At 39.6% G+C, this 21,128-nt stretch overlaps 1 protein-coding gene across 1 annotated transcript; it reads left to right on the top strand.

Moving 5' to 3' along the window:
* Positions 1–3,191: 3,191 nt before the first annotated feature.
* LOC137579573 (uncharacterized) lies at positions 3,192–4,607 on the top strand. The gene has a single exon (XM_068293354.1). The coding sequence runs from the start codon at positions 3,192–3,194 to the stop codon at positions 4,605–4,607; it is 1,416 nt and encodes a 471-aa protein (XP_068149455.1).
* Positions 4,608–21,128: the final 16,521 nt, after the last annotated feature.

A 21,128-nucleotide genomic window follows, 5' to 3' on the forward strand; every position in this document is an offset into this window, starting at 1 on the left:
ATGATCGACCTCGTCATGTCGTTAACTCGCTGTTGGATAATTTTAGACGTCTACCATCAACAAGGGTGACAGATGTATCCATTCTACGAAAGATTGCCGATGAGGCGAGTGAAGTTGTACGTGGCCTAGATGCACTTGGCCAAACTAATCGCGACTGCTGGGTGATCTATTTTCTACTGGATAAAATTGATGCAGAGTCTCAATGCAAGTGGGTGTCCTACAGCCGTGAGGGGACATCTCCAACCATTAAGGATTGGATTTCTCGGAGAACGTTGCGATGAGTTCGAATTAAGCCGCTGCGAACAAGTCGCACAATCAAACGTTAAGAAATATACTCGGATACTGATGCCCACAGACTCAAGAGGGTGTCTTAAATGTGAGTCTAAGGAGCATAACGTATACAACTGTGACCAGTTCTTGGCCCTCTCCGCGGAAAGGCGCTACTCATTTGCTAAGGAGAAACGTTTGTGTTTCAGTTGTCTAAGGCCTGACCATGGTATTTCAAGATGTGAATCCAAGTATAGATGCAAACATTGTCAGGACAAACACCACACGCTGTTACATCGCCAAGTCGAAGAAAAGAGCATTAATCCCACAGTAGCCATGATTGCCGAAACTAAGCAAGGAAAGGAAGCTCAATCTATAGAATCACAGAGTTATTTAGCACGTTCTGCGGTAAATCTACAGCCGCGAGGAAAACCAAGGAGTGTATTGCCCACAGCTCTAGTTTTGGCATTAAATTCAAAGGGATCATACACCACTTGTCGTGTTCTCTTTGATAGTGGATCAGAACTATCATACATATCGGAGCATTGCATGCGTTCACTGGGCCTCTTACGCTCACCATCTCGAATACTTGTCTCAGGAATTTCGTCAATCAAGGCCGATACTACAAGAGGGGTCAGCGCAGTACATTTGAAATCAAGGTTCTCGAAGCATACACTAGATATTACAGCTCATGTTTTAGGTAAGATAACCACTCTATTTGCCAAAGGATGAAGTCGACCCGGCCGTTTTGAAAGTTTTCGATGGGTTAGAACTGGCTGATCTACCGGAAACCAGCGTTAAGCATGTGGACATTTTGTTGGGTAGCGACTACGTGTGGTCCGCATTCACAGGAGAGAAGGTATTAGATAAGCATGGAAATATAATTGCAATATCCACAATATTCGGGTGGGTGGTCACCTCAATTGCAGCTAAACAAGGATCAAATACAGCATCTCTGTTATCAACCATCGAAATAAATACATCGCTCCAAAGGTTTTGGGAATTGGAAGAATTAAGTGGCAGTTTGCCGCCGACTGCTGATGATTTAAAGGTCGAGAATCATTTTCGCTCTACACACTTTCGTGACTCAAATGGGAGGTATAGTGTTGAGCTTCCATTTAAGAACTCGGATGTTAAGTTTGCAGATACTCTTCAGGGAGCAACATCACGATTTTATTCAGTAGAACGTCGACTTCCGAAAGATAAAAGGTTAAAGGAAGAGTACACCAAGTTCATGCGCGAATACATTGCTTTGGGACACATGCGCATCCTTGATGAGTCAGAGAAGACGAGTGCACCTAAAGAACACATGTTCTATATGCCTCACCATCCGGTTATTGGTACGAAATTGAGAATTGTATTTGATGGATCTTATAAAGATAAGAGTGGCAGATCACTAAACGATGAGTTACTAGTGGGCCCAAGTATTCAGCGTAACCTAATAGATGTGTGTTTACGCTTTCGACTTTATAAGTTTGTTTTTTGCGCAGACATCATTAAAATGTTTAGGCAAATATGGATTTCTAAAAATCACCGAAATTATCAACGAATTGTATGGAGAGAAAACCCAACTGAAGAACTGCAACATTACCAGCTTTGTACTGTAACCTATGGGACAGCCTGTGCACCGTTTTTAGCTGTACGTGTGTTAGAACAACTTGCCATCGATCTAAAGCATAAATATCCAACAGCTGCCAAGATTCTATTTGAAGATTTCTATGTGGACGATGTCCTGACCGGAGCAAACACGGAAGATCAACTTATACGTAACAAGGATGAACTTATTCAACTATTAGGTCGCGCACAGCTGGAGCTTGGGAAATGGGTATCCAATACCCACGGAATCGGCTATTTAGAAGAAGCAGCAGCGACAAGTGTGACTGGAGATGCCTCCTCCGTCAAGGTATTAGGAATACATTGGGAACCAAAGTCTGACATCTTCACATATGGTATAAGGTTGAGCGAATGCACAGAAAGTTCAAAAAGACAAGTATTATCAGACGTATCACGCATATTTGACCCGCTTGGTCTACTGGCGCCGGTCATTGTTCAATTCAAGATCCTTTTCCAAGAGCTCTGGCTTCTTAATCTAGATTGGGATTCACCGCTTCCAACTAAGCTGGCAGACCGATGGCGTAAGTATCGCGAAGACATTATCAACATAAGGCAGTTAAAGATACGGCGTCATATTGGGTATGTCGGCAAACGAATAGAGTTACACGCCTTCTCAGACGCCTCAATAAAAGCATACGCAGCAGTCGTATACTCTCGGATCGTGAACCAGGATGGCAGCATAGAGGTTTCACTGATTGCAGCGAAAACACGGGTCGCTCCACTTAAGCAGCAATCGCTCCCTCGTTTGGAATTATGTGGCGCACTTCTGCTAAGTCGGCTGATCGCATCAATTAAATTAGCTTGGAAGGATCTAGAAAGCACCGTATATGCTTGGTGTGATTCGACAATTGTGTTGGCATGGTTGAACCACTTGCCAGCTAGTTTAAAGACGTTAATTGGCAATCGTACTGCCGAAATATTGGAAGTAATACCAAGGGACTCGTAGCGCCATGTTAATACCAAGCAGAACCCCGCAGACTGCGCTTCTAGAGGAATGCTGGCTGAGGACTTACTCCCGTTTACTCTCTGGTGGAAGGGTCCCGACTGGCTGGCTGAGACACATCTTAACTTAGGTAACGAAGATGATATACAAATCTCTAACTTAATTTCAGAAGACGAGTACCGAAAAGAGTTGAAGGCTACAGTATTAGTTACTCTCGCGGAAACCATGAACGAGTCATCTCCCCTCGAAGAACTCATTGGTCGTGTTTCTTCCTGGCCGAGACTTGTGCGCATTGTGGCATATATTTTACGATTCATCAGACACATGAAAAACCCCCAAGAAAAGTCAGACACTTTCGCCGTAACCTATGACGAGTACAAGGCAGCCAGGAACCTATGTTTGCAGCAAGCTCAAGACGAATGGTATAAAGAACGAAAAGCGCTACGAAATGAAGGATGCGTACCAAAAGGCTCTAAGCTTCAGGGTACACACCCTGACGCCGATTTTAGATGACAATGGGCTTCTACGTGTAGGAGGTCGCCTCAATAATTCAGAGTTATCATATTCAGCCAAGCATCCGCTCATCTTGCCGAGGAAGCATCGCATATCTCACCTAATTTTGGAACACGAGCATCAACATGATCTACACCCAGGAGTTTCGGCCCTCTTTGTCATCGTTCGTCAACGTTTCTGGATAATGGGAGCCAGAAATCTGATTCGTAAAGTTACTCACAACTGTATAAAATGCTTCAGACAGCGAGCACATACCAGCAACCAACTAATGGCCGCACTACCGGCAGTGAGAGTTCGGCAAGCATTTCCGTTCGAAAATACAGGCTGTGATTATGCTGGCCCAATCATGATGAAGACACATAAAGGAAGGACCGCTCGAAAGGAAAAGGGATACATACGTCTCTTCGTATGCATGGCAACCTCAGCTTTACACTTGGAGCTGGCAACAGACCTTAGCACTGATACATTTTTGGCTGCTCTTAGACGTTTCATTTCACGGCGAGGCAAATGTGTGACGATGTTCAGCGACAATGGACGAAATTTCGTGGGAGCCAAAAGAAGTCTTAACGAAATGGAACAATTAGTTCAATCCCAGCTGCACAATAACAAGATAGCAGAGGCGTTATCGATCGAAGGCATCAACTGGAAGTTTATACCGCCACATGCGCCTCACTGGGGAGGCAAATGGGAATCGGGTGTGCGCTCTGTGAAGCTTCATTTACACCGAGTAATCGGCCACGCCGTTCTTACATTCGAACAAATGCATACGTTGTTAACACAGGTGGAAGCGGTGATCAACTCAAGGCCTCTTTGTGCCACTTCCGATACAGACGTTGGATATCTTTCGCCCGCTCACATGCTGATCGGTCGTCCTTATACCACAGTGCCAGATGGGGATTTGGACCAAGTGCCGGCAAACCGATTGGATTACTGGCAGCAATCTCAGGCCATGTTGCAAGGCTTTTGGAAAAGGTGGCATCTTGAGTACCTTACGTCGTTGCAGCAAAGGCCAAAATGGTTAATGAAATCGGCAAACCGGAAGCCTGATGATCTCGTACTAGTAAAGGATTCTTATACTCCTCCGGCTTCATGGATCCTGGCCCGTATTATCGAGACGATTCCTGGCCCAGACGGTCTAGTACGAGCCCTTAAGTTAAAGACAGCTACAGGAGAGATGACCCGTCCCATAACCAAGGTGGCTCCCCTGCCAGTTTCAGAAACATTGTTTCAGGGCCCGGCGGTATCAACATACCGGTTGCTGAATTCTTAAACTTAAATTTATTTGAATGTAAACGATCTTTGTGTTTTATTATTTTTAACTTTAAGTTGCATGGTCACACCGTTTTGGCTGATGCAATAGGTAACGTGTGGTGAAAACGAGAAAATGTATGTTGAGTTAGTTAATTGCTTATTGGCCAACCGAAACCATCACAGTGAAATAAAAGTTATTTATTATTATTAAACGAACCAGCAAAGTTAATTTATGTATCATCAAATATTATTATTAGAAAAATTATAAATAGTTTTAATTTTATATATATGTTAAATAGTATTTTGGCTTAACCGTTCTTACAGTTCGTGGGGTCGATATCCACAACTTTTCCAATCACGTTGTCATCGCCAAGCCTGTGCGTTTTCTTTTTTTTTTTGGTTGTGTGTCTCAAATTATGCACTTTTTTGGTCACCACAGATGTTGAGTGGCTGTTGTTGGCCCTTTCCATTTACTCACCACGGCAACGACCACCATCATCCATATATAGCCTTGAACAAAGCAAAACTGAAATTTAACAAATTCCTGACAAAATGGAATTTGGTTTAGTTTTTTTTTCTTCTTCTTCTTCCTCTTCTTCTTGTCGCCGTTTTCCCATTCTTGTTGAAATTTGGCAACATTTTTCTTTTTCTGTTGTTTTTGCAACATTTCGTCTCAAATATGCGATGCTTGGACATTATGACTATTTCTACATTGCACCCGGCCAACCCCCCTCCCCTCCCCATCCGTTTCAATGTTTGCATCTTAGCTGAAAAATGACACTTTACAACAGTTGTAATTTGTTCGTTTTTTGCGTGTTCTGTGTGCTAAGGATGCTAAAATGGGCTGGGGAGTAGGGAGACTAGAAGTATTTTGCAATTCTGTCAACAAGGAGTTACATTGGTTTATTTGAACGCATACTTTTAAGAAGAATGTTACCTGTACTGGACGAACAAAACATCATACCTGAACATCAGTTCGGGTTAAGAAGAGGGCACAGCACGATCGAGCAATGCCACCGCTTTACGAACGCAATTACTAATGCACTGGAATGCAAAATGTACTGCACAGGAGTATTCCTAGATATTAAGCAAGCATTTGACAAAGTCTGGCATGAAGGCCTCACTCTACAAAATTAAAAAGTGGCTACCTGCACCATACTTTCTAATTCTTAAATCATATTTGAAAAACAGAGCATTTTATGTCCATGAACGTGGGGAATCGTATAGCATTAACACTGCCAATGCCGGTGTCCCCCAAGAAGCGTTTTAGGCCCAGTTTTGTACACGATTTTTATGCTGATCTACCTTCCACTAACGCTGTTATAATAGCAACATATGCTGACGATACTGCAGTCATCGCTACGAGCAGTAACATACTTGATGCGTCAAACATAATTCAAGAGGAACTTAGACTTATTGAAGTTTGGCTTCAAAAGTGGAGAATAGTGGTGAATGCTCAGAAATCAGTTCATGTCACATTTTCGCTGAGACCTGGAGAGTGTCCCCCAGTATCGTTGAATGGCTCTATCATCCCACATAGCGAATCGGTGAAATATTTGGGAGTTCACTTGGATCGACGACTTATCAAGGCAAAGCATAAACAGCTAAAAGACCAGGAAAATGTACTGGTATCTCGGACCTCGATCTCAGTTAAGCCTTGAAAACAAAATACTGCTATACAAGGCTGTTCTTAAGCCAGTATGGACTTATGCGCTGCAGCTATGGGGTACAGGCAGCAAATCAAACATAGAAATTCTGCAGAGATATCAGTCTATGACCCTCAGATCAATAACAGGCGCTTGTCGATATATGACCAATGCAGATGTCCATAAAGATCTCCAAATACCCACTGTCATGGACGAGGTGAAATCGCATACAAGTAGATATATCAATAGGCTACATGCCCATGAAAACGCTTTAGCATTAAGTCTATTAGATAACTCTGTCACCAAAAGACGTCTAAAAAGAACTGATGTCCTAGACCTACCATATAGAGAAACAAATAGGTTATTATTAATATGTAAATTTGTAAATATATGGATTGAGTTCACTGGAGCTTAAGCCATCCGGCTATTATTACTTATTTTTAGGCAATTTGTTTATTGCCTATTTTAAGGCAGATCGCGAATAAAATGCAAAGAAAAAAAAAATTTTTTTTAAACGCCTTTAGTTAATTGTTTAAACCTAAACTTAACTTTCTTTTCGAAAAAAAACCTTCTTTGGGCCACAACCAACATTAACAAAAGAACCAGAGGGCCGGGGCTAGCCATCAATGGCTAATGTTTGCGAAAGAATGGCCTACAATCAAAATGAAATAACGAAAATATAGATCATAGTCACTGTTTTCCACCGATCGTTCCTATGGGAGCTATATGATATAGTCACCCGATCTTGATTAAACTAACAAATGTTTAATTTGAAAGTAATCGCGGTAAAAGTAACGAAGTTATTTACAAAAGTCACCGTTTTCGACCGATCGTTCCTATGGGAGCTGTATGATATAGTCACCCGCTCTTGATCTAATTTGGCAAAGTCGTTTATAAGCGTAATAAACTCTCTAATATTAAGTTTCACGATAAAAGCATAGAAAATAACGAAGTTATTGAGAAAAGTCACTGTTCGTGACTTTGGGGTTTGTATGGGAGCTATATGATATAGTGGTCCGATACGGCTGAATCCGAGATATACAACCCCTGCAGTATATACAAGCCTACGTGCAAAATTTCAGCTCTGTAACGGTCTCGGAGGAGTTTGGTTTGATCCAGACGGACGGACGGACGGACGGACATGGCTATTTGAACTCGTCTCGTCGTGCTGATCAAGCATATATATACTTTGTATGGTCGGAGATGCTTCGTTCTATGCGTTGCACATTTCTGACCAAAATTAATATACCCTTAATTAAAAAAATTTAAATACCCAAAATTAATATACCCTAGGAACGATCGGTCGAAAACAGTGACTTTTGTAAATAACTTCGTTACTTTTAACGCGATTGCTTTCAAATTAAACATTTGTTAGTTTAATATATCTGTTAATGACTGTGCCAAATTTGATCAAGATCAGGCGACTATATCATGTAGCTCCCAAAGGAACGATCGGTCGAAAACAGTGACTTTGATCAATATCTTCGTTATTTCCTATGATTGTAGGCCATTCTTTAGCAAACATAAGCCTTTTTATATAAAACGTTCTTCCCCATTGATGGCTAATAGGTAAGGAAAGAGCAAAAAAGTTGCACAAATGCACTTGCCGGCAAAGGCTTCAGACTACGTATGTGTATTGACTTCACACACTCTTTGATCAGGCCAGCCGTTTGGCTGGCCATCTCTTTCTCTGGCCAACGTATGACTGTATGTGTGTGTGTTTGTCGAAACAGTTTTTACTCGACCAAGCGCGAAAATGGCAAAATAACATCAGAATAGTAAAAGCAACAAACATTATGAAAGACTGGTCGTTTGGGCGGTAGGAGTGGGTGATGGGCGTGGCAGTGCTAGGCAGTGGCAGTGACACCCAGACGTCATGCATCTTTCATGGCTGCGGCACAAAAAGTTTCATTTGTTTTCAAACTAACTTTGATGAACTCCTATTGCATCTAAGGCCGGCTGGCAGTGAGTGCGAAAATTATGTTCTTATATCATTGAGCAGAGCGTATTGCCCCATTAAACACACACAGAGAGCCATGGTAGCCCATCGACTGAGCCAACTGCATTTGCATAATTTGCTAACTTTTTCTGTTTGCATATTGACCAAGTTTTTCTCTTTTTTATGACTTTATGTTTATTAAGCCATCAATTATGGGAATCGAGAATAGAAAGTTTTATTGATTTTTAATATTGAATTTGTTAGAGAACATTAACCTAGTTAGCTAGCGGTGAGTCAGAAGTCAGATTTAGCAAGATGGACCTCATAAATATTTCACTAGAATCTGCTGTACATTCTCATTCACATCTAATTATATTATATTAATGTTTCATCGACTAAAGTGCTTGATAAATACACATCTGTGAAGTTAATATGCCTAGCAGGAGTGTATGTATGTGTGTGTATCTCTTGAATATCTTGTCCTTGTTGTTTGCCAAAACCATTCATTCATAGTTTGTTTTCAGTCCATCAGGGAATTGAGCACTCTCATACATAAAATTTAACGACATTGAAGCCATTCGATAGTTGCCAACATTTACATACATTTTAGGAATTAAAATTCCCAAAAATAGAAGAAAATCAAAAAGCAAAAAATATAGAATCAGACGAAAACTAGCAAAAAGAAACATATAAATTTATATATGTACGTATGGAGAATGCCAAAAGTTTAGCATAAAGTTTTTGGCGCCTAACATGCAAACTTGCAATTGGCAGCGGCTAAACCAACGAACGAACGAACATGCCTCCCGGCCTGGACTGCAGCAAAGTTTCAGTAAGCTGATAGGGTCCTTTTATTTTTTGTTCCTGTTCTCCCTTGTTTTTTTGTTTTAACGACTTAGTTTGTGGCCGGCTCGTGGATGGTTCACTCGCTCAATGGGTCTAACTGGCTGGCAGCTACCTAATGTTCGTCTCAACGAGCTTTTGGATGTCCTTTCAAGTGTAATGGTCGAAACAGGCTTTCAAAGTAGCAACAAATGTGTGTACATACATATGTGAATGACTGATATAATTGGGCTACGACTATTTCAAACAAAAAACCAGAGGGCCGGGACTAACTTCGACCGCGTCAAAGTTGGTATACCCTTGCAACTTTTTTGGTAACTCTTTCCTTACCTATTATCCATCAATGTGGAAGAACGTTTTATCTAAAAAAGCTTATGTTTGCGAAAGAATGGCCTACAATCATAGGATATAACGAAAATATTGATCATAGTCACTGTTTTCCACCGATTGTTTCTATGGGAGCTATATGATATAGTCACCAGATCTTTATCAAATTTGGCACAATCATTAACAGATATATTAAACTAACAAATGTTTAATTTGAAAGCAATAGCTTTAAAAGTAACGAAGTTATTTACAAAAGTCACTGTTTTCGACCGATCGTTCCTTTGGGAGATATATGATATAGTCATCCGATCTTGATCAAATTTGGCACGGTAGTTTATAGGCGTAATAAACTCTCTAATATTAGTTTCACGCTAAAAGGTCAGAAAATAACGAAGTTATTGAGAAAAGTCACTGTTCGTGACTTTGGTGTTTGTATGGGAGCTATATGACATAGTGGTCCGATCCGGCTGAATCCGAGATATACAACCCCTGCAGTATATACGGGCCTACGTGCAAAATTTCAGCTCTGTAGCTCTTACGGTCTAGGAGGAGTTTGCGGACGGAACTCGTCTCGTCGTGCTGATCAAGAATATATATACTTTGTATGGTCGGAGATGCTTCGTTCTATGCGTTGCACACTTCTGACCAAAATTAATATACCCTTTTTGCAAGGGTATAAAAAAGGTTCCAAAGGGCGATGACAGAATGTGCAATAACTTTTCTTTTAGCTCTGAAATATCAAATTAGACAAACTATAAACGAGGACGCCGATTTCCACTGGGCGACTGGTCTCTTAAAGTTCATGGGATTGGTGTTGGTTTTTGCTTCTTCCTTTTTTCGTTTTCCATTTTCATTTGCTTCCCCTTTTGCTCTTGCGCCGGGTCCACTGACTTTGCTACAAAACAATGAAAATCTGCAATGCCTTTTCAATAGTTGTAGGTCTTCCATTCGTTTCTCTCCTTTGCGAATACACTTGTTCTTGGGATTAATTAATCCAAATTCATTCATTCAGTATTTCCAGTTTTGCTGATTTTCGGCTGCCCACGCCCATCTTGGCACCAGACTCTGTTCAAACCCGGCGCCGGAATCGGTCCATTTGGTTGACATTGCTGAATTAAACCAATCATTACTATTTTCACACTTAACTTGCAATTTGCATAAAATATTACCCAAGACCCAACAGTCAAGCAACCGGCGACGACAAGGATTTTGCCTAGGGAGCGGAACCATGGCGAATTGGAAAATCTGTGCGGGTCATGGGGCCAAGAGTTTGCAAATACGCAAAAATTGACAGTTGCGTGTGAATTTATTTTATTTCTTTATGTATATTATACGCTCGCATAACCCCCACCTACCATGACAATGATGACGAAGGGGACGACAAGGACGACTGTGCATTGAAATTGTATTTTTGCATTTCCTTTCAGAAAAAGGCAGCAACGTCATTAGTGAAAATGTTGAGTAAAACTGAAAACTCTGAAAAACAAAACATCCTGCTACATTTAACAAATGGACTAGGCCATGTTGCTTCACAGGATAACCTGATGCTGATGGCACCGGAAGAAAGGCTTTAATGTGTGTGTGTGTATCCCGCTGACAAAGGCTTTTGACGAGTATGTTCGCGTTTAGGGCATTAAATGCCCGCTCTGAACATGTCTAGAACAGAGAAATGACTCTACGCACTATGGAACACAGTTATTTACGGTGTGTGTGTGTGTTTGTGGGTGGGAGCACGTTGCGAGTGTGTGTGTGTGTGGGTAAGTGTTCCTTGTGAATGAACGTAAAGTGCGCGCCAACAAATGGTTTAGGAAAAGGATATTTAGAAATTTGCATGAGATTCGCGGTTTGATTCAGAAAGCCCTCAGTTAAACATGTGGTCTTGCTCCAACGCGGCTTACTCATCTTTTTTCCTTTTCTTTTTTGCCTTTCCATTGCCTAACGCTGAAATTATTTCTTCCTCAAAGGTATCCATGTTTTCCAGTTAGACGGATGTAACTGAACAATTTTTGAGATCCAAGAAGGCCTGGTATGTTTGGAAAATTCGACCCGTTCAGCGGGTACAATAAATGAATCATTCAACTTCGTGAACTCATAGAGTCAACATCAAAAGTAAAACAAAAAGTTTATTTTTGAATTGTTGAGAAACGGTTGCTGAATTCTCAAACTTAAATTTAAGTTTGAATGTAAACGATCTTTTTTTTATTATTCTGAACTTTATGTTGCATGGTCACATTTTTTTGGCTGATGCAAAATCAAGCGTCTGGTGAAAAACGAGAATGTATGTTGAGTTCAGTTAATTGCTTATTGGAGAACCGAAACCATCACATGGAGCGAAATAAAAGTTATTTTATAATTAAATGAACCAGCAAAGTTAATTTATGATTCATCATGAATAATCTAAAAAGGGAAAACTAAAAAGCAAAAAAAGTGAAAATATGTTTACTGTTAAGTTAATCATGGAATCCGGGAAGATTGGTAATCGTAAGGATATTACTTCTCATAATCATGACCAAGCGTTCCTTTTCAGCAATTGGCCATGCAGCTGCCGATCTCAGCTACCATAAATGAGCTGAAGACCGAGATCGAAAGTCTGCTCAAAATCCAGCCTGAAACATTGGAGATGTACCGTTGGCCGATTCAGATCTCATAGCAGATGTTGCTGCGTTGCGTAGCAATAAAAATGTTAGGCCGGTTATGTCGTGCTACGACGGAACTAATTTTGTGGGTTGCATTATGGTTGAGCCTGAATTGGTAGATAGTCGGAGTTTATCGAACACTAGCACAGAGTCCCAGGCATCCGACGGAAGTCAGCCGTCTGACAGTGCGCCATCCTGCGGATCAAGTAGTGAGATCCTAGATAACTGCAGGCCGTTGACGCTCAATCTCCAGGCCGTTGACGCTCAATCTCTGAAGTCCAGACCTCAACCAGTCGAATCCAAGTCGGAGCTGGAAATGGAGGAAAATGGACTGCGGCCACCATACATGGATATATTGCCGGAAAACAGGCCATTTGTGCTGGTCGTTACTTCTTCATGTTGTCCGAAGGATTATTGCAATCTCCTTAAAAATTTCTTCGCCCTTTTCCAGGATTATAGAAGCGTGGCTAGCGTCTCATTTAATGAAGTGGATTTCGTAACGCAGTTCAATTGACGACTGTTTGTGGCAGGCGCTGATGAAAATACAATGGAATGGGTGGAAAGAAATATTTGTTCTACGGAGCAATTAGAGGTCATAAGCCTTATTCAATTCCTACGATTAACCGCTGCTAGAGTTACGTGGCCCAAAGTGGAGTGCAGCCTAAAACTCATTTTTAAGCTCCTAGAAAGCCAGAAATGTAATATTTCGACAGAGAAATGGGCAGTAGTTAGTCGACAAAATTTGCCGCGCTCGTCTCCTGAAAATATTACAGAAAATTTCATTAATGAACAGATCGAGATCTGGATCGATGCAGAAATTTGATATATATATTTTTATGTTGCGGAATATATTTTTATACCCTTGCAAAAAGGGTATATTAATTTTAGTCAGAAGTGTGCAACGCATAGAACGAAGCATCTCCGACCATACAAAGTATATATATTCTTGATCAGCACGACGAGACGAGTCCGTCCGTCCGTCTGTCTAGATCAACGCAAACTCCTCCTAGACCGTAAGAGCTACAGAGCTGAAATTTCGCACGTAGGCTTGTATATACTGCAGGCATACCTCGGATTCAGCCGGATCGGACCACTACATCATATAGCTCCCATACAAACCCCAAAGTCACGAACAGTGACTTTTCTCAATAACTTCGTTATTTTCTGTGTAATTATCGTTAAACTTAATATTAGAGAGTTTATTACGCTTATAAACGACTGTGCCAAATTTGATCAAGATCGGATGACTATATCATATAGCTCCCATAGGAACGATCGGTCGAAAACAGTGACTTTTGTAAATAACTTCGTTACTTTTAACGCGATTGCTTTCAAATTAAATATTTGTTAATTTAATATATCTGTTAATGACAGTGCCAAATTTGATAAAGATCGGGTGACTATATCATATAGCTCCCATAGGAACGATCGGTGGAAAACAGTGAATTTGATCAAAATCTTCCTTATTTCCTACGATTGTAGGCCATTCTTTCGCAAACATAAGCCTTTTATATAAATCGTTCTTCCACATTGATGGCTAATAGGTAAGGAAAGAGTTACCAAAAAAGTTGCAAGGGTATACAAACTTTGACGCGGTCGAAGTTAGCCCCGGCCCTCTGGTTTTATGTTATTTACGATCAGTTTTCATTCATTGCGTTTCGGATTTGGTAGACTCATTTGTCTCGTTTTTATCGTTAACGGTCAGACGATGATTAAAATAGTATTTCAAGTTAACGTAGTAAAATATAAATATGTGTGAGACTATTTGGGTTTTTTTTTAACATATTTTAAAATGCCAAAAATAAACATATTCGTAATGTAGAACTACAAATAACCAAGGACAATTTCTGTAGATTCAGTAAAGAAATGCTGAAATGGCAAACCTTTTTGTCAAATTATAATGGAAACCGCATACACAAACACATACATTCTATACATAGAAGTAAAATATTTGCATTGAATTTCATGATAGCAGCGGCTGAGTTGCTCTAACAGTACTTTGCCGATTTTTAGTGTAGCACTTAATGATGTAGTGGTCCGATACGGATTCATTTTATCCAGGTTATAAGTTGCCTATATACCAAGTTTCCTCCTAGTGGCTTTAAAATTGACCCAGTAAAATGCAATATCGACTCAGATTCTCATCAATATATACATATGTACATATGTATATACTTCAAAAGGTCGTCAATCGTGTTTATTTATTTAAAATTTTGAAGCAGTTATATAAGTTAAGCACTTCTATCATAACAAGGAGTCAAGTACTTATACCATAAAACCCAAGTCCGTCAACTCATGCCCATTGGCCGATCCTATTTCATCATCACAAGCAATTCCCATTGGTCAACCCCACCCAGTCGTCACATGCCCATTTGTCGCATGATCGCCTGTCTCAAATAACAGTCCGATAGCTAGGATAAACAACAAGTCACCCCACTCAATCGTCAGATGCCAATTTGTCGCATGATCGCCTATCCCCAGCAACAGTCCGATCGTTAGGATAAACAACAAACCTGATACCCAGAATCACCCCACAAATTTCGGCAATAAACAAAGAATGGTTCTGAACACTTGTGTAAACAAAATATGGTCCCACGCTCTTAGTGGACTATTGGACTCAGCCAACGCCGCCGCCTGCGACGACGTCAATTATCCAAGCCTTCATCCAACATAATCAAATCATAGAAAATCAGTCTTAAGCCTTAGTCGAAACCATCCGGTAAAACTTCGCTTTAGCTCCGCGGAATTCACTCAGTCAGAATCTTTCAGTTATCATTAAGTCGTAATTGTAAAGTGACTTTAAATAAAAATTATATTTTTTTATACCGTGAGTGAAGGAAGTGTTTAATTGGCGCCCGAGCACGGACCCTGCTAAATAAAACTTGATCGAGTGTTAGTGAAAGATATCAGTGGTCGTGACCGAGAAAACGCGTTAAATGCCTTAAAGTGTCAACGAAATAAAAACACTATATTGAACTACACTAAGAATCAGACAGGGTCAAATTTATCGCTGCAATTTCCTCCAAGATCCGTTCAGAGGAAAACTGATAACCCAAACGTGTTTGCCCAGGAGCGTTAGTACCTTCAACGTTGGAAAAGCGAGCCCTCCTACAAGCCGATCAGAACAAGCACCGAAGTTGTTATTAATAATGTAAGTTAAGCAAAATAATTCTAAGTGAAAGAAAATCAAAACAAGAAAAAGAATTTGTGTAAACACAGTGAGAAAAAATTTGTGAACCAAAACCAAAAGTTTAAATATAATTTGTGAACCAAAACCAAAAGTTTAAATATAAAACGAAAAAAGAAAAACACAAGCTAAAATATTTATAAAATCCTTAATTAAATTTTTTCTCACTCAAGAAAAAAGAATCAAAAATTGAAAAAGAAACTAGTAATAAGTAATCCCAAAAAAAGGGGAAAAAATAATTCAAAATTTAAAAAAAAAAAAATTTTTTGTAAAAAAAAGAGAATAATCATTTAATATTGAAAAATTTGCATAATACCACAAATTAAGATTTAAGAAATAATTTTGAAAAAAAAGAGAATAATTATCTAATATTGAAAATTTTGCATAATACCACAAACTAAGTATTTAAGTACCAAAACCCATTTCCACCAAGATTAGCGGACATACCGCTATACCTTTGTCAATATAAACTAAAATCCAATTTTCGCGGCATTATATCGTTCGTGACGTCATAATATTCGCGATATCGTAACACTTATTTCCTTGAAAGAAACCTGGTTCGAAATATTTTTTCCAAAATGACTAATGACAACTGGGTTAAAGCAGCAGTCCTCCAGCAGGGTGGTAGTCAGGCAGCAGCTTCCGATGCTCCGACAGCATCCACCTCAGGTGCAGCAGCCGTAAATAGAATAGAGGCACTGTCGATACAAGGATTAGATGTAGCTATCCAAACAATTTTGTCATCTCAGCTACAGGAAATAGTGAAACAATTAAATTTTTCTCAGCCAGGACACATTCCCTTTAGGGACCAGACAGCTAGCGTTCAGGATAACTGGCATGAATTAGACAAAGTGCCAGATATAGTAAAAAATCTTGACAAATTCTCAGGTAGTCGTGAAGAATTCTCAACATGGTTTGCTTCCGCCACACGTTTGATGGAATTGTACGCCCCCATTCAGGGAACACCCAAATACTTTGCAATTCTGGTAACCATTCGAGGCAAAATTACAGGCCATGCGAATACACTGTTGAAAGTATATCGCACTGCTTTACATTGGGGTGCAATCTCTCAGTGTCTGTTATCTGAGTACTCAGACAAACGAGATTTAAGCACTCTAGAATATCAGCTATTCACCATGACCCAGAAAGGCGCATCCATTCATCAATTTTACTTCGCCGTTTACCAACAGATGTCATTAATACTAGACCAAATCGAAACATTGGGTTATACTCCCGAGACTATGGAAGCCATGGCAAAACAGGTCAGAGATAGGGCTCTAGATACCTTCATCAGAGGTCTTAACGGAGATCTATCAGACAGAATGAGCTTAGCTCAACCCAGAGATCTGAGGCATGCATTGCAACTGTGCGAGATGTTGGACAATAAAAGGGCTAGGAACAATATCAGCCATCGTGACACTCGTCCACCAGTAGGACCAAAACCCCCGCATTATGCAAAAAAATTACTTGCAACCTCAACAACCATACATACCGGCAATTCCACCAAAACCTTATAATAACAACAACTTTTATAATCAAAAACCAATGCAAAACGTGTTCATTCCCCAAAATAAATTCCCTTAAACGAAAAACCCCATGTTTTTCAATGCACCACCGAGGCCATTTGCTCCGAAGCCTCAGCCGGCACCAACTCCTATGGATGTCGACGGTTCTATCCTAACAAAAAAAGTTGACTACATGAACAAGCCAAACGCTAATTCACCACAACAATTTGCTCTCAAAAGAGTCAACCAGTCCACCGGAAATTTTCCCAATAAAGTTCAGAGGCAATTCCATATCGAAACCGGTATGTCAGGTGAACAATATATCACCATACCGCCTCAAGAAGAGCATTACTCCGATATGTCCGATTATCAGTCTGCTTACCAAGGCCAAGAAGACCTTTACGAATTAGTCCCATATTCTGAGGTTCGTGAATATCAACAGCAGGAGGAATATTTTACCTCACAAGGGGACAACTCAGAGTTAGTCCCGCAAAATAAAGAGGAAACCAAATCACAATCACAGGAACCTCAACAGCCACAAATTGAGGACACCGTTAATTTTTTAGGTTTAAGTGTTCCTCTTTGCCGTACTTTGTTGTCCGGGACAAGGACGGAACAGCATACAATTTTTTAATAGATACCGGCTCCAAAAAAAATTATGTCCAACCAGAAATAGCCAAAAACGTCAAAACAAATGAACACAAGTTTTACGCGAACACCGTAAGTGGTAGCATTCTAATCACCAGCCATATCCATTTGGGTTTATTTAACGAACCCAACAAACCTATAACTTTCTTCTTATTACCTAATTTGAATCCGTTCCATGGGATTCTAGGTAATGACACACTAAGAGAATTAAACGCCATTATTGATATAGGGAAAGATCTATTATTTGTCAACAACTCTCACGTTGTTAAAGTAAAGCAGATGCGAACTCATCAGGTCCGTACGATCGAATCAGAGGAGCTCACCAATCAGCAGAAACTAGGGTTAAAGGCACTCCAAGAGGAGTACGAATCGCTTTTCGTAGACCCAAATAAGAAGTTGACTTATGCTACTAATGTCCAATGAGAAATCCGAACGACAACAGACACTCCAGTCTACACCAAACATTATCCGTACCCAGCTTCTCTCAAAGAAGTAGTAGAAGACCAGCTACAAGAATTACTACGAGATGGTATAATACGACCCTCACGGTCGCCCTATAATTCCCCTGTATGGATAGTCCCTAAAAAGAGCGATAGCCTTGGGAATAAGAAATATAGGATGGTCATTGATTACAGAAAGCTCAATGCAGTTACAGTTTCGGATAAGTATCCTATCCCTGAAATCGGAGAAATGGTTGCGCAGTTGGGCAACAATAAGTATTTCTCTGTTCTTGATCTAAAGAGCGGATTTCATCAGATTTCACTTAAGGAATCTGATATTGAAAAAACAGAATTTTCTGTAAATGGAGGGAAATATGAGTTCACAAGACTCCCCTTCGGTCTAAAAAATTCCCCATCAATATTCCAAAGAGCTCTCGATGACATCTTGAGAGACCTGATTGGAAAAGTTTGCTATGTCTACATTGATGATATTATAATATTCAGTAAATCTGAGGAAGAGCATTTCCGACATCTAGCTCTAGTATTTTCTACCTTGTCCAAAGCAAACATGAAGGTCCAAGTAGATAAATGCAAATTCCTAAGACACAGCGTTGATTTCCTAGGCGTAGTTATCTCAAGGGAAAATTCAAGCCATTAAAAAGTTCCCCATACCAAAGAACCTAAAACAACTAAGGTCCTTCCTGGGATTAGCTAGTTATTACAGAAGATTTATCAAAGATTTTGCTAAGTTAGCTAGACCCCTGACGGCGTTATTGAGAGGAGAACATGGCAGAGCTAAAAAGAATGTCTCAAGCAAGATTGAAATCCGATTCGGTGAAGCCGAACTCGATGCCTTTGAAAAAGTAAAAAATGCATTAGTATCACAAGATGTGATGTTAGCATACCCTGATTTTAAACAAGAGTTCCATCTAACCACTGACTTCAAACTTTGCATTAGGAGCTTCTCTAGAACAGAACGGTAGACCCATTACATTCCTTTCCCGTGCGTTATCCAAGGCCGAAGAAAATTACGCTACAAATGAAAGAGAAATGCTAGCAATAGTATGGGCATTGGATAAGTTAAGGATGTATGTATACGGCAAATCCAAAGTGATCATTTACACTGACCATCAGACTCTCACTTATGCTCTCAGCCCGAAAAATAACAACACAAAGCTGAAGAAATGGAAAAGTTACCTGGAGGAATATAACTACGAGTTGAAATATAAGCCGGGTAGCTCAAACGTGGTAGCAGACGCACTCTCTAGAAACCCTACCAGCATAAATGCTAGCAGTACGTCAGCTACAGCCCATAGTGATGAAAGCTCAGGTCATGAACTCATTCCAGCAATGGAAATCCCCATCAATGTCTTTAAAAACCAATTGTTTATCCTCACTGGTGATAATGAATCCACTACCTTTGAAATACCGTTCCCTACATATCATAGACATACAATAGTGAGAAGCAATTATTCCGAAGAAGATCTTGTAACTATCTTGAAAAAAAAAATGGATCCTAGAATAGTTAATGGTATTTTTACTTCTGAAAGTATCATGGGAAAAATCCAAGAAATATTTCCAGAGCATTTTAGGAATTACAAGGCAAGGTTCACGCATATTCAAACTATAGATGTCCGTGATCAGATCCAACAACAAGATATCATAATAAAAGAACACCTCAGAGCACATAGAAATTCCGTTGAAAATAAAAAACAAATTTTATCTGAATATTTTTTCCCCGGTATGAAGAAAAAGATAGAAGCAATAGTAAACTCTTGCCAAACGTGCAAACTCTCTAAATACCAAAGACACCCTCCGAACCAAGAAATACAACCAACCCCTATTCCGAAATATCCAGGTGAAATTATTCATATAGATTTATATTCCACCCAAAATAAGATTATTTAAACCGCAATAGACAAATTTTCTAAATACGCGCAAGTTAAACTCGTAAACTCAAAAGCAACAGAACATCTTAAAGTACTCTTACGTGAGTTGTTAATAGCCTTCGGTATGACAAAAACCGTGGTGATGGATAACGAAAAGGCTTTAAATTCTGCATCAATAAAATTTCTTTTGAATAATCAGTTAGGTATACAAGTCCACACTACTCCACCATATACTTCGTCTAGCAACGGCCAAGTAGAAAGATTTCATTCAACATATACAGAAATAATGAGATGCTTGAAGCTAGAGCACCCCGAAATGGAATTCGAGGATTTATTATTCAAAGCCGTTGACGAATACAATAAAACCATCCATAGTACCACCAACAAAAAGCCAATAGAAGCATTTTTTGTAACAAATTTAATCCATAATCCAGAAAAATTAGCACTTGAAAGGGAAAAGATTGCAGAAACCATTTTAAAGAAGCAAAATAAGGACCTAGAGTACCATAATAAAAAAAAAAACCCGTCAAAATCTACGATCCAGGTGAAATCATCTACGTTAGGATTAATAAACGGCTAGGCTCGAAACTAACGTCTAGATATAAAAAAGAAATAGTAGCCGAAGATCTTAATACCAAGATTAAAACCAGGTCAGGAAGGATAGTTCATAAAAACCACTTGAAGTATTGATAAACATCCTCTTCCGACAGATTGCTCATGTTACCACTTTGCTGGGGTCACACAAACATATTAGACTATACTAAGTCAAGAGTGGTCATGTTGGAAACCGGGTTAGCCGCGCGCCAGAACGGAACGTTTAAAATCATTCACGTCATCGAATTAGAAAAATATCAAATGGCCATATCCGTTCTAAAAGAAGTCGTTAAGAATTCATCAAACCTTAATCCGTATCAACCTTTTTTGGCCTATGAGAAAACTCGGATACAGAACGAATTAAGGAGGCTTCAGCCGATGAAATTCAGAAACAAAAGATCGCTTGATATACTTGGCACGGCTTGGAAATGGTTAGCGGGCACACCTGATCACGAGGATCATAAGATTGTGGTAGATAAGATCAATGAACAATTGGAAAACAATAATCGGCAGGTCATTATTAATAATCTAATAGAAAATAAGATAAACGATTTAATTAAGATAACTAATACCATATTAATTAGAGGTAAACCCGAATATAATAATAAGTCAGAAGAAATCGAAATAACCAAATTTAAATTGAGTCTTTTAAGAGAAGAAATAACAAATATTATTTACGCAATTGATTGGGCTAAGGCCAATACCGTAAACTCATTAATACTGTCCTCTGCTGAAATAGATTTTATCGACACAATCAAAGAAGAGAGCTTAACATTTGTAAACATTGAAGAACTAATAGAGTTTGCTGAAGTCAGCATAGCCTCAGACGGTAAATCACTCCTTTATATTGTTAGCCTACCCAGAGTAATTAATGAAATTTGTAAAC

This window comes from Drosophila tropicalis, unplaced genomic scaffold (assembly GCF_018151085.1).
Source record: "Drosophila tropicalis isolate 14030-0801.00 unplaced genomic scaffold, ASM1815108v1 contig_704, whole genome shotgun sequence".
Classification (NCBI taxonomy): domain Eukaryota; kingdom Metazoa; phylum Arthropoda; class Insecta; order Diptera; family Drosophilidae; genus Drosophila; species Drosophila tropicalis.